Source organism: Anopheles aquasalis, chromosome 3 (genome assembly GCF_943734665.1).
Source record: "Anopheles aquasalis chromosome 3, idAnoAquaMG_Q_19, whole genome shotgun sequence".
Classification (NCBI taxonomy): Eukaryota; Metazoa; Arthropoda; class Insecta; order Diptera; family Culicidae; genus Anopheles; species Anopheles aquasalis.
The window spans coordinates 3,515,758-3,527,500 of record NC_064878.1 but is presented as its reverse complement, the minus strand read 5'-3'; the positions used below and the strand labels follow the sequence as shown (position 1 = coordinate 3,527,500).

Genomic DNA, 11,743 nt, shown 5'->3' with positions numbered 1-11,743 from the left:
AAATGAAACAGAAGTGAAATCGCGCCAACACATTGCACAGCGATAGCATAAGCAAACAGTGAAGTAGCGAAACCATTGAAACGCACCAAAGAGAACCGCTTCGCTTTCAATTGAAGTGAAGAAGTTGGTAAATATAGAATCCGTAGCTACGCCTAGCGCCTACTATCTTCACAATTCCCTTTTCAAGAGAGAAACAGCGTTACTGAGTGCAAACCGATCAATCACTAGTAGGTATTCACTTTCGTTGTTTGTCATCGAAAACGGATTTTTATATCAATTTCAGCGCTGCTGAGCGAACGCCCAGCGATCGAAGTGGATGCGACATGCCCGAAGATATGCGTTTTGTCGTGCTGCCTAATGATGTTACGTTTTGGAGAATTTATGAGCCCAGCCTATCGGTCTGTAACTCGAGAAGGCGGCCAACAAGGATCGATCTCAAATCGATAGCAGGGAAGAGTGCTGTTTGCTCCGCTTGATTCCTCGTAAATATTCGGCAATTGGATTTGAATAGATTATGCCAGATTGATAATCAATTTGGTTCACTGTTTTCCTTTTTGGAGTTTTCCACGAAACACAGCTGTAGCTCATCATTCATTTGGATTGTATTGTGTTAATACGGTAGCAATTCAGTTCAGATACTTGGGCGCGTGTATTTCGAATTGATTGTTGTCGGAATCAGCAGATGACCACTCGTTGGATGCTGATTCGACAAATTGCTGCTCGAGTTGAGTAACTGAAATCCTTTTTTTGCAACAGAGGGTTCATGGCTCTATCATGAATAGCATAAAGTGCTGTTCAGCGCACAAGGGTCGAGAAAAGTTGGAAATCGTTTAGATAAAGTTAGCAAATTTGCAACAAAACATCGTAACAACGGCGTTGTACCTGAACTAACAACGCTACAGGACTGCCCAACGGCACTCGGAAAAGTGAATCCGGAAAGCCAGAAACTTTCAGCCCCTGCGCAGAGCTTGGCCGCAACAGTTAGAGGCCGCGGCCGCGAAGACAGACAGACAGCCAGCCAGCATGCAATAGGCAAGCTCCAGTTTAGCCATGTTTCATTTACATATTTTTGCATTTCCCTACTGTACAACTACTCAACTCTAACTCGCAGATGAAACGAACAAAGTGCCGCGACCGCGTTGGAATGCCGGAAACGAGCCAACCTTGATGTGAACGGTTCGGTTCCAACCACAACCACACGGAACGCCTCTCCTTTCCAGCTGTCCACGGGTCGTTCCATTTTGGAGTTTTAATTTGACTGTGACCCCGAAACCCCCCCCGCTGGTTCACTCTGCCAGCCAGTTTATTCGTGGTCCGCTATCTGTCACGGGGATTCTTCGGGCTCTATCTTTTGTGCAAGAAAGATAATTGAAATAAACGTAAAATCGGGTGACGTTCCCGCTAAAAGGGGCCACAGACCGTGCGATGCTCTTGCTGCTGGTGACATGAAGGTGACGCACCATTTCCATTACTCTCGACATTACCACGCCATCAGCAGCCGCCCGCGTGTATGTGCCTGGCGGGGTGTGGCACAGTATGTATGTGTGCGTAAGGAGCACTCCCACTTCCCCCCGACCCCGTGTGTCGCTCCGATTTCCGCCACATATAACCCAAACCGGCGTCCCAACTCCCAGCACAATGAACTCACGCAACGGCAGAGGCAACTTGGACCCGAAAATGCCACCACAACCAACCCAAAAGCAAAAAAATGAAATGAAGACAGTTGTCAAAACGGTGACAGCGTGGCGTCAGGCGATGGTTATTGTAATGTTTATTTTCGATATGCTAATGAGATCCGCCGTGCCCCAGGTCCCCGCCCAGTATGTGTCGGTGCGTCGCCGGTGTCCCGGGTGGCTGGCTGGGTGCTACGCGAATAGATTTTGCATCTGGCCACTTCACTGCCGGGTGCCCTCGAAAGGCGCCGTTTGCGGTGGGTGCCATGTGCGAGAGCGGAGAGAGGAAACACATTACGTTTCAATGAGCCGGGACCCGGGGGGGGGGGGGGGTTTCTTCTTCTTATTTTTCGGTCGTTCGTAATGGCCACGATGGCTGATGATGCCTGGCTATCGTCGCCGGTCCGAGCTGTCAATCTAGGGCGGTCGAAATGGAGACACACGATCGCGGGCGAGCGTGCTTCTAACTGTGTCGGAGCAGCAGCAGCAGCAGCAGAAGTACTTCCGCTCTCAGTTCTCATTTTATGTTGGGGGGGGGGGGGGGTGCTGTGGAGTGGTGAGGAACAACGGATGGTGGAGCTGTTCTGGAGCCAAACTGCCAATTGGCCACGATCATTGGGTGAAACGAGCCTCTCTAAAGTGGTTTCTGCTTCTTGGAGCTTCGCTATTATATCCTCGGAGGGATAATTAGTTGGCTTTACTGATAAATGGCCAAAAAGGGAATGAGTAACGAGTTCATTGCTGGCAACTAGAGCGACTCCACGACTGGGAGCGCCAATGTCCGCCAAGAGCGAGCGTCAAGTCGTAGGTCAAGGATTAGGAGCTTCCGATTATTCATGGGGAGTGAAAAATGTTCGGACCATTGCCAGCGCTCTCTCGCTCAGCTGGCCGCTTGTAAGCCGAGATCGACTTAATGGTTTTCCGGTGAGTCCAAGTGCGCTCGCCGTTTCTTCGCGGACTTAGAGGAACTTTACGGAATTGGATAAGTAAGAGTAATTACCTCCACCTTCCCGAAACGAGACACTTTGCGGGGCGAGGTTCGGGTTTAAAGCAAAACCTCGCCGCGTGAAGACGATCCTTTAACACACCCCACTGCCGAGTCCAGCGTCGGGCGCCATATTTAACTATCGGCGATCCACTTTTCGGAAATGTTTATGACGTCATAAAGTTGATTAACGGCGTACCAAGACACACACACACACCCAAGCAGCCACACAGCCACTTGCGGCCGATAAAACCATCTCCACCCCCGGGCGACAGTGTCCGGATGGCATTTAATTAACTGATTCCCGATACCGGACACAAATTCCGGTCTGGTCCGGTCGCTCCCATCACCCATATGTACCGGATATCCTAAAATCCGTCCAGCGTCCATCGGGGTGATTGTGTTTGCTTTGGTGCAGATGATGCGCCCCACGCTGGCGATGACGCCAGCTCTGCCCAGCAGGCATGTCACCAGGTAAACAGTCTGGCTGCGAGCGAATCGCGACCGGAAATCAGCCCACGGCCGCCCAGAACAGGTGGTTTTACGATTTTAATTTAATTAAAGCGACGGCGTGGCCAAACAGAGCAGCAGTTCGGGCATCTTGATAAGAGAGCGACACTCAGCGAGCGAGCACTGGAGCGAGCTGGACCGAACCGAAGGGGCCACAGAGGGGCGGAATTATGAAAAAAAAGCTTTGGAATCTGCTCGAAACCTTTTGCGTACCTTTTCGGTGTCATAAATCTTCCTCCACGTGCACCCTCGCCGTAGTGTTTGGCCTCACGCGGTGACGCAAGGCACTCGCTGACACTGTTGCACAGTCGTTCCGCTTGGTTTGCCGGAAGCCAATTGTGGATCATTCGGTGTCGGTGTCGGCACGTACCAGTATGTGTTTGTGCGAGAGTGTAGGTCAGCAAAACTGGTGGCACAGGGATCGGATCGATTGCGCGTGACCTAGTTCGCTCACCGGACATTGAGGGATTACTGTGGCTCTGGTTACGAGGGCCCGGTTTGCCGGTGTCTCCGGTATCCTCGTACGCGCTCCCAAACCCCCCCTCTTGGCCCTTTTGGAGTCTGTGCACCGGCGACGACGACGACGACGACGACGACGGGGATAATATCATTTTCAGTTCGGCGAGATAGATCGCCACCGTGGTTGGCGTGGCTGGTGGTGATGCTTCGGTTCGGACAATCGGAGCACGTGCCGAACCCGGTGGTCCGTTCCAGTTTGGCGCAAAATTGAATCAAGCATTAGCGCATTAGGTGGCGCTCGAGGTGACCCCGACTATGGCTGCAGCATAAATCAAGCGAGCAGCATTCTTTTCAAAGCAAACCACCATTAAAGGGGCCGGCCAACTGTCGCCACTGTCGACGGGGACTAGAACCGCGAGTCGAACCGAAAATCACTTCTTTGTGCGATTGTTATGTAGAGTAGAGTGTTGCATCTCAGCTCAGGACACTCGGGATCCCGAGCTCAGTAAATGATTCTAAAACGATATATTTATCGGTCAGCGCGAGGAGTCTTCTAAGCGCAGCACGTCCTTAAGGGAAGTATTTTTTGTGCCAAAGTGTTTTCGCACCAATTCGCCAACGACGGCTGGACATTGTGGAGTGTTCCGCCAGGCAATTCTTTCGGTAAAGTGGACTTTGAAATTATTTACGCCACTTTTCTCATAAATATTTAATAACCATTTTCTACGCCACGCTGCACGTGGTAAGTGAAGCAGAACACCACGGGAGTAACCAGGGCTCCTGTGATAATGATAAAAAAGCGAAAAAGGAGAGGAAAAAAAAAACAACACAAATGAAGATTGGTCGCTCGATGCCACCGATTTAGTGATGCTCGCGTCGATGCCGATGCCTTAGTGGCCGCGTCAATCGCGTTTTATTGCTTTTTAGTCGAAACCTCTCTCCACTCGGGTTCGTGCTCAGTGGCAGGTTGTTTACCAGGCAGTTGGCCAGCCTAATGCACCGTGTTTCACCGCCGGCGGTGTCGGAGAATGGAAATCATAAATATGTGGACCTAAGGGAAGGAGGGAATGGATGGAGAGGACCACTGCACTCGATCATACTCGGTCGTTTTGTTGCGCTATCGCACCATTCTGATCGCGCTGTTTGAATTCAATCTACGTGAGTTATGTCGAGCGCTAGGGAATCGTTGCTGGCGCTGCCACGTGGCTGCCCGGGATGGGAGTGAAATTAGAAGCCAGCACTAAAAGCGTCCACGACCGCGATAAAAGCGTCAGAATAACGTGCGGAGGGGGGAGCGAAGCTAGGCAAACAACATTTTCTCACTTCCATAAAGCCTGCCACTGTTCGTGATGTCCCGCGTGTGGTTGGTTCTTGTGCGGCGCCCCAACGATCGGACGGACGGAACTGTTGTGAAAGAAAACAAAACTGAAGAGAAAAAAAAGAAGGGAGAAAGAGAGAACGGAAGATAACAGGCTGTAGTGCTGGATGGAAAGGCCGGTGGCCAAATAGAAATACTATCTCGCTACGGCATGGCAGATGGTCACCGATTCGGTATCCGCAACGCCGCGCGAGACGGTTTTGTTGTCGACAACACAAATGGCTTCCTCGCTGTTGCTTCTGCTGCGACGATTTCAGTTGGATCGCTTTCGATTAAACAGCGTTACACGCCTACTCCGATGGCCGTGCCATGTGTGACACATGTAGGTTAAGTTGTTGAGCGAAATGCGTTTTTCGAGTACACACTCGGGTCGGTCTCTCGGTTCATTCGCAGCAAAGCACCGACTGCTGGAGTAGGAGAAGGGGGACGTGTCAAACAATCTGGCAAGTAATGTAGCAGTGGTTTGGTCTTGTACGCTCAACTTTTAAGTCCCATGTCTGCGCAGTATATCCCCGGAGCTCTGTGTTTCTTTTTCGTGAGAAGTTTGTCATTCGGATCCCAGTGACCAATATGGTCGCTCGCTTGTCAATTGCTGGCGGCACTGAGGCTGAGAGGTTGAAAAGTTTTCCAAACCATCCAAAGACCATGGCGTTCGCATCTCTGATTTGATGCACAGACTGTGAAGTTCACATAACCCGACTGCGTGCCCTCTTCTTTGTCGTATGTCTGCTGCCTGTGTGGCGCCATCCAGGCTATTGTACTCGGTGGCGGCGGCGGCGACGGCGAGTTAATGACCGGACCACCTATCCCCGGGCCACTAATAATACTTCCGCTGCAACGGCAGCAAGTCAACCCCCGATGATTTACCATTTATGATTGATTATCGTGCACCACGCCTCGGCTGGCAACTCGGCTGCTTTTGTGTGCAACTTCCCGGTACTCACGGCTTCTGGTTCCATTGTGCCGCCCCAGTGAACGGCTGCGTTGAAAATGGTGGCATGCAAATGGGCCTCCCGCGGGGGAGCGATGAAGCGTGAAGATGATTATTTTTAGCGTTTCCAATTCATCAATTATATACACAGCGCTTCGGTGTGTAGCAGCACGTTGGCAGAATCGATTGATGCAATTGGTGTCATGCATCAGCATCCGTCCGTGCCGTCAGTGCCATTGTTTACTTTGATGGCAGCCTACTGGGTTGGCGCTCCTTGGCTACTACGTTGGTGTCAGGTTGGTTTATCACTTCACGGTGCACTGTTTACGTGCGAGGAACAGTGGCCTATGGAATAGACGCCATGCTAACGATACAGCGTGCTGCGTCCTCAAAAAGCGCGCACGAGGAGCTCCTAAACTGTTATGGACTTTACCAGAATGTGTGTCTGTGTGTCCCAATCGAATTCTCGATTTGTTTTCCCCAAAAAGTGTTTACAGCCAACAGACGTTTTGAGGGAAAAAGGCGAACGGTTTCGGTGCTCGACCGGACACTGTTATGGTTTCAGCTTTCAATCAGAAGCACACTCGTTCAGGCAGCGTGTGAGGTAGTCGTTAGCCTCGCTGACATTGCCGGCATATTGTTCGTCAACTCCAGAACTCCGTCTATCCGTCCTGTTGCTTGTTAAAACTATTTGCTCGGAACTGCGGAAAAGTGTATGTCAATAAGTTCACCCACCTCGCTGTCGCCTGCACCTGACACCTGGCCTCTAGCCTGGTGGTCCGAAACCGAAACTGGGCGGATGTTTGAGATTCCATCCGGTGCCGGTGGCTTCCTTTCGACCGGAGGTGTACCGGAGGCAAGCTGAACAAATAATCGTGATAGCAAGGTGCAGGTCGTGCTCGTAGATAGTGCCAGTTGGAAATGGCGTGAAAATCAACAAAACGCACCCGCCACTCCGTCGCATGGCCCGGCAATCGATTTCCGGACCATACCACACTGCAAACGGTTAAAAAGGTGGCAAAAAAGCGCGTTTGGCCGTGCCAGCCAGCAAGCCAGGACGCGACCACCGTCGTCGTCGGCTCCGGGAGAATAGAAATAGGAAATGGGAAACTAATTAACTTCCATTGTTGGCCCTCGCGGCTTCCCAATCGCTGGGTGTGCTAACAAAGGCAGGCTGGCCCGCCTGACGGACAGCCTGTTCTCGTCGTGGCGTCGCGAGTTGGATGGACGGAACGGTGGTCCGTTGTAATTTGACTGTCCGTCCGAGAAGTGGTTCGCTGCGCCGGTGTCGACTTCAAAAAACGATACCTGGAAATCCAATTTCGGACACGTATTTCTATTGTAAGGGAGGCGTGTTTGAAGTATTTGATTATATCCTCGTGGCGATAATATCGCTACTAATGATTGTGAGTGACTACAAAAGGACGACCATTTGTTGGAAAGACCGTCCCTCGAATGGATCGTATTTCAAGTAGAATCGTTGAGAGCAATTTAGCACAAAAGATTTAGGTTATGTAGGTTTCCGTGCCTCACTAACCGGCATCACTTTTCTTTTATCTTTTCAGAAATTGCACATCGACAAAGCCTCCGGTGAGCGCTAGGATAAAGCGAGTTGCTGCGATCACAATGGAGGACACCAACGCGACGTCACTGTTTATGCTGGGTGGGTACGATGTGCTCAACGAGCGGAATCTGTCCAACTTCGGCACCGAGCTGGACCGTAGCGAGTGGAACGATACGCTGCTGGGTAACATGACCTGCCCACCGACCGATATGCCGACGACGTACTACGTGTTCATGTTCCTGTATGCGGTCGTGTGCCTGGTCGGAGTGCTGGGCAACACGCTCGTCATTTACGTGGTGTTGCGCTTCTCCAACATGCAAACCGTCACCAACATGTACATTCTGAACCTGGCGATCGCGGACGAGTGTTACCTGATCGGAATTCCGTTCCTGATCGCGACGATGCACATGAAACGCTGGACACTCGGTGGTGCGATGTGCAAGGCGTACATGGTTAGCACCTCGATCACGCAGTTCACTTCGTCCATCTTTCTGTTCATCATGTCCGCCGACCGGTACATTGCGATCTGTCATCACATCTCGTCGCCCAAGTACCGAACGCCGTTGGTATCGCGCATCGTCTCGGTACTGGCGTGGCTCGCTTCGGCCCTCATCATGCTACCGATCATGATCTACGCGGATGTGATCGAACAGAAACCGAACACCTACTCCTGCCAGATACTGTGGCCGGAAGCGCATGGCCATCTGCCGGGCTACACGTTCACCGTTTATTCGCTAATACTGGGGTTCGTCATACCGCTTTGCTTTATTATGACGTTCTACTGTCTGGTGATACGCAAGCTGCGCAATGTTGGCCCCAAGACGACGGGTAAATCACGAGGAAAGCGGCGCTCTCACCGGAAGGTGACCAAGCTGGTGTTGACCGTCATTACGGTGTACATTCTCTGCTGGTTGCCGTACTGGATCTCGCAGGTGGCGCTCATCACGTCGGACTTTGAAACGTGCAGTACGCGGCTCGATCTGATCCTGTTCCTGTTGGTGGGCTGTCTCGGGTACATTAACTCCGCCATCAATCCGATCCTGTACGCGTATTTGAGTGAGAACTTTAAGAAGAGCTTCCTGAAGGCGTGCACCTGTGCAGCGAGGGCTGAGGTGAACGCACAGCTGAAACTCGAAAACAGCGTCATGCCGAAGCGCTCTCGCACGCGGACGAATTCCGACACGACGCAGCTTACGACCGGTGGTTCCAAGATGCAGCACCGGTTGTTGGTTGAGCCGACGACCACGGCCACCACCACCACGACCGCTGCATCGTGTGTCTCTTCGCGCAATCCCAGTCCTCCACCACCGGCTTGCTCCTCAGGCAATGGTGCGCAACGCAACAGCAATCTGCTCACGGTGCCCGGTAGTACACCTGCTCCTGGCAGCACTGCTGTAGCCACTAGCAACAACAACAACAACAACAACAACAACAACAGCAACAGCTGTAATTACAACATCAACGGCAATCAGCAAACCGGAAGCACCATCAACGGTGATCGGCCACCGGTGAACGTTGGCCCGGGTGGTAGTGGGAAGGATGGCGACACCCACGCCGAGAGTGTCACTGACGCGAGTGAAAGCTCCGGCTTCGAGCATGAGCCGTTGCAACGCCAGCAGCAACAACCGCTTGTCAGACTGACGTAACTCGTCGAGCGGCTTGACAGTGTATAGTGTACCAAACAGTGGCAGTAGCAGTAGTAGCCCGTGCGTCACTGGCACTGATTGCCGGCACGTCACACAACTGTCTACTCAGTCTACTACAGCACCGAGCGGTTCTCACTGGAGTACTTACCGCTCTAAATATATATATAAAAAAAAAGGATAAGAAGGTGGCCACGTGCGCCCGGCACATCGGTAGTAATTGGAGGCAAAACGGGAACCCACAGTAGACTAGAGATGTGTTTTAACCGCAAATTGGAATACGGTAGCGTGGCGGAACCGTTCCGGGGGGGAAGGCAAAACTTATTTATGTGATAAATTAGTGTTAACGATTGTTGTTGTTGTTGTCTCTGGGTCTGAGCTACTTCTGAGTAGGCGCGGCATTCGCGGCACAGGTGGTACCATGCGCCCATAACCTTTAAAAACACAAGCGCGGTAGCGTCGCGGTTGGTCCGCGTGATTTTCAGTAGATTGTGCGTGCAATGGCCACCGCGGTGGTTGCTGGTTTGATGTTTGATCGATAACGAATGGCGAGCGGACCACACAACCAATCAGCACCGCACAGTGCGAGGGAATTCGATCCAGGACCGGGGTGCGTGGTTTTGGAATTTGGATAAAATATAAATTTTGAGCTCCCAAATTCCATTAAACCGAACGGGTGGTGGCCACACGACACAGTACCAGCGGCGTGTGTTCGTGTGTGTCGAAATGCTTAATGCGTCCCACCTCCCATCTTGCCACCCACTGACTCCCACAACCATCTCGGTTGGAGTAATTTACGAGCCGGTCGATGAAAAACCGATGATGCTGTTGATGATGCTGTTCGCTGAAATTGAGTGGTTTCGTGGGAAACGTGAGAAATTTATCGTTTTCATAAATTGGCCCCCCCTCCCGGTAGTTTTGTTTAACTTTTCCCAATTCGCTTCCTCGCGATCATCGCGATGAGGCGTGATGATGTGTGATCGGTTGTTGATCGAATTTTGTTTACTTGCGCACGCCACACAACGGAGCCGTAGCGGAGTGCAAATGCATTCATCAAAATTGGAATTAAAAATACACCGAAAACAGCGCCGCTAATGGAATGGGAGGCCCCCCGTTGATGAGGATGCCACCGATGATGATGATGATGATGATGTGGTTTCCATTACGAACCTTTGATTGAATCGTCGTCGTTGGCGCGCGGCTTTTAAAGTGTTTCCAATCCGTTGCATCGTCATTAGCATCATCGTGCCGCATAGGGGAGGGGTTGGGAGTTGGGTGGGGGTTTCACATTCATTTGGCATGCCGATCACTCCGCTCCGGATCGAATTCCACGGAACGATATGCGGGAATTAGTTTAGTGAATCCATCTGGCAGTAATGGGCGATGGACACCAGAATTTGTGGTGCTACAACAGCAACAACAACAACACATTTAATCGAAGACGAACGAGGCCGAACCACCCGAAAAGGGTAAAGCAAACAGTGAAAACAGCGAAAAAAAAACCAAAAACTTCGAAGCCCAACGAACCGGGAACGGGATGTTTATTAGTATCCCCTTTGTAGTAGTATTCCCCTCTCCGGCCCATCCTAATGGCGTCGTCCGATGGAATCGGTTGACTAATGGCGTGCAAATGGCACGACAAAAAAGGGGTTCAGGACCGGCGGGCGGGGGGGAACAAATCTATGATATATAGCGGATAATGAGAGCGCCCAGAGCAACTGTGTGTGTTTTTTTTACGTTAGATAAAGAAAAAGCTCGATAAGTACTACTTTTCCTACATTTGTGATCATGCTGTGCGTGGCGTGGCGTGGCGTGCGTGCGAACGAGCGATCGATCGAGCCCAAATGTGTCTTGGGTCGAGACGAAGAACCAAGGAGCGTGCCGCGAGAGAGAGCAAAAAATTGTGTAGCAACTCGTTAACGGTCACTTTAGGAGGTGGAAGAACGAAACGGAACGGGGCGCTAGATAAAATAGATTAAATACGAATTACGTCGACAGGATGGAAGCGAGATGGACACAAGAAATGGACAGCTTGCGTCCTCCACAGGGCGTCCTCGACAGGGCCGGAGGGAGAGTTCGAATTCGTTGTTGTGTAGCAACATTGTACACTTAACACCCTTAAGCAGCAAAAAAAAAAAGGAATGGCCTATCCAAGCCCAAGCGGTGCCAGGTGCCAGCATTTCGCAGGCGAACGAATTTCTCGCACGCTGTAAGCGATAGCCGGAGCGGAAGATAGCGATTAATATAATAATAAAAAAAAATAGAAAACAAACACACCGGGACACGGGCGGACGCAGACACTATATCAAATCGTCGTTGGTATCGAATTTATCAAAACTCTTCATTAAATGGAAGCAGAGGCTCTAATAAAGACGTAAAATCTTTCCAAATGAAGCATGTTTGTGTCCGGTGGTTGGTGGTTTTTATCGATTGGAGGAATCACGAGAGGTAAATTTTAATAAAAATGTTCTAAATCGAAAAAAATGATGAACTAATACATCCGAAACCTTAACCAGGGTCTGCGGGGCTATGGTCAATTAATTAAAGATATGAATCCGGTTTACCACTAAACGTCGGATCGGTCCACACACTCCGTCGAT

The 11,743-nt window shown here is 51.0% G+C and overlaps 1 protein-coding gene across 1 annotated transcript in view; it reads left to right on the top strand.

The window, feature by feature from the left end:
- The window catches only part of LOC126577503 (somatostatin receptor type 2-like), a 17,607-nt gene extending 6,070 nt beyond the window's left edge, over positions 1-11,537 (top strand). The window contains exon 2 of the mRNA XM_050239172.1: positions 7,502-11,537. Coding sequence (XP_050095129.1) covers positions 7,563-9,146 — 1,584 coding nt within the window. The 5' untranslated portion in view covers positions 7,502-7,562 and the 3' untranslated portion in view covers positions 9,147-11,537. The remainder of the gene's footprint in view (positions 1-7,501) is intronic.
- Positions 11,538-11,743: the final 206 nt, after the last annotated feature.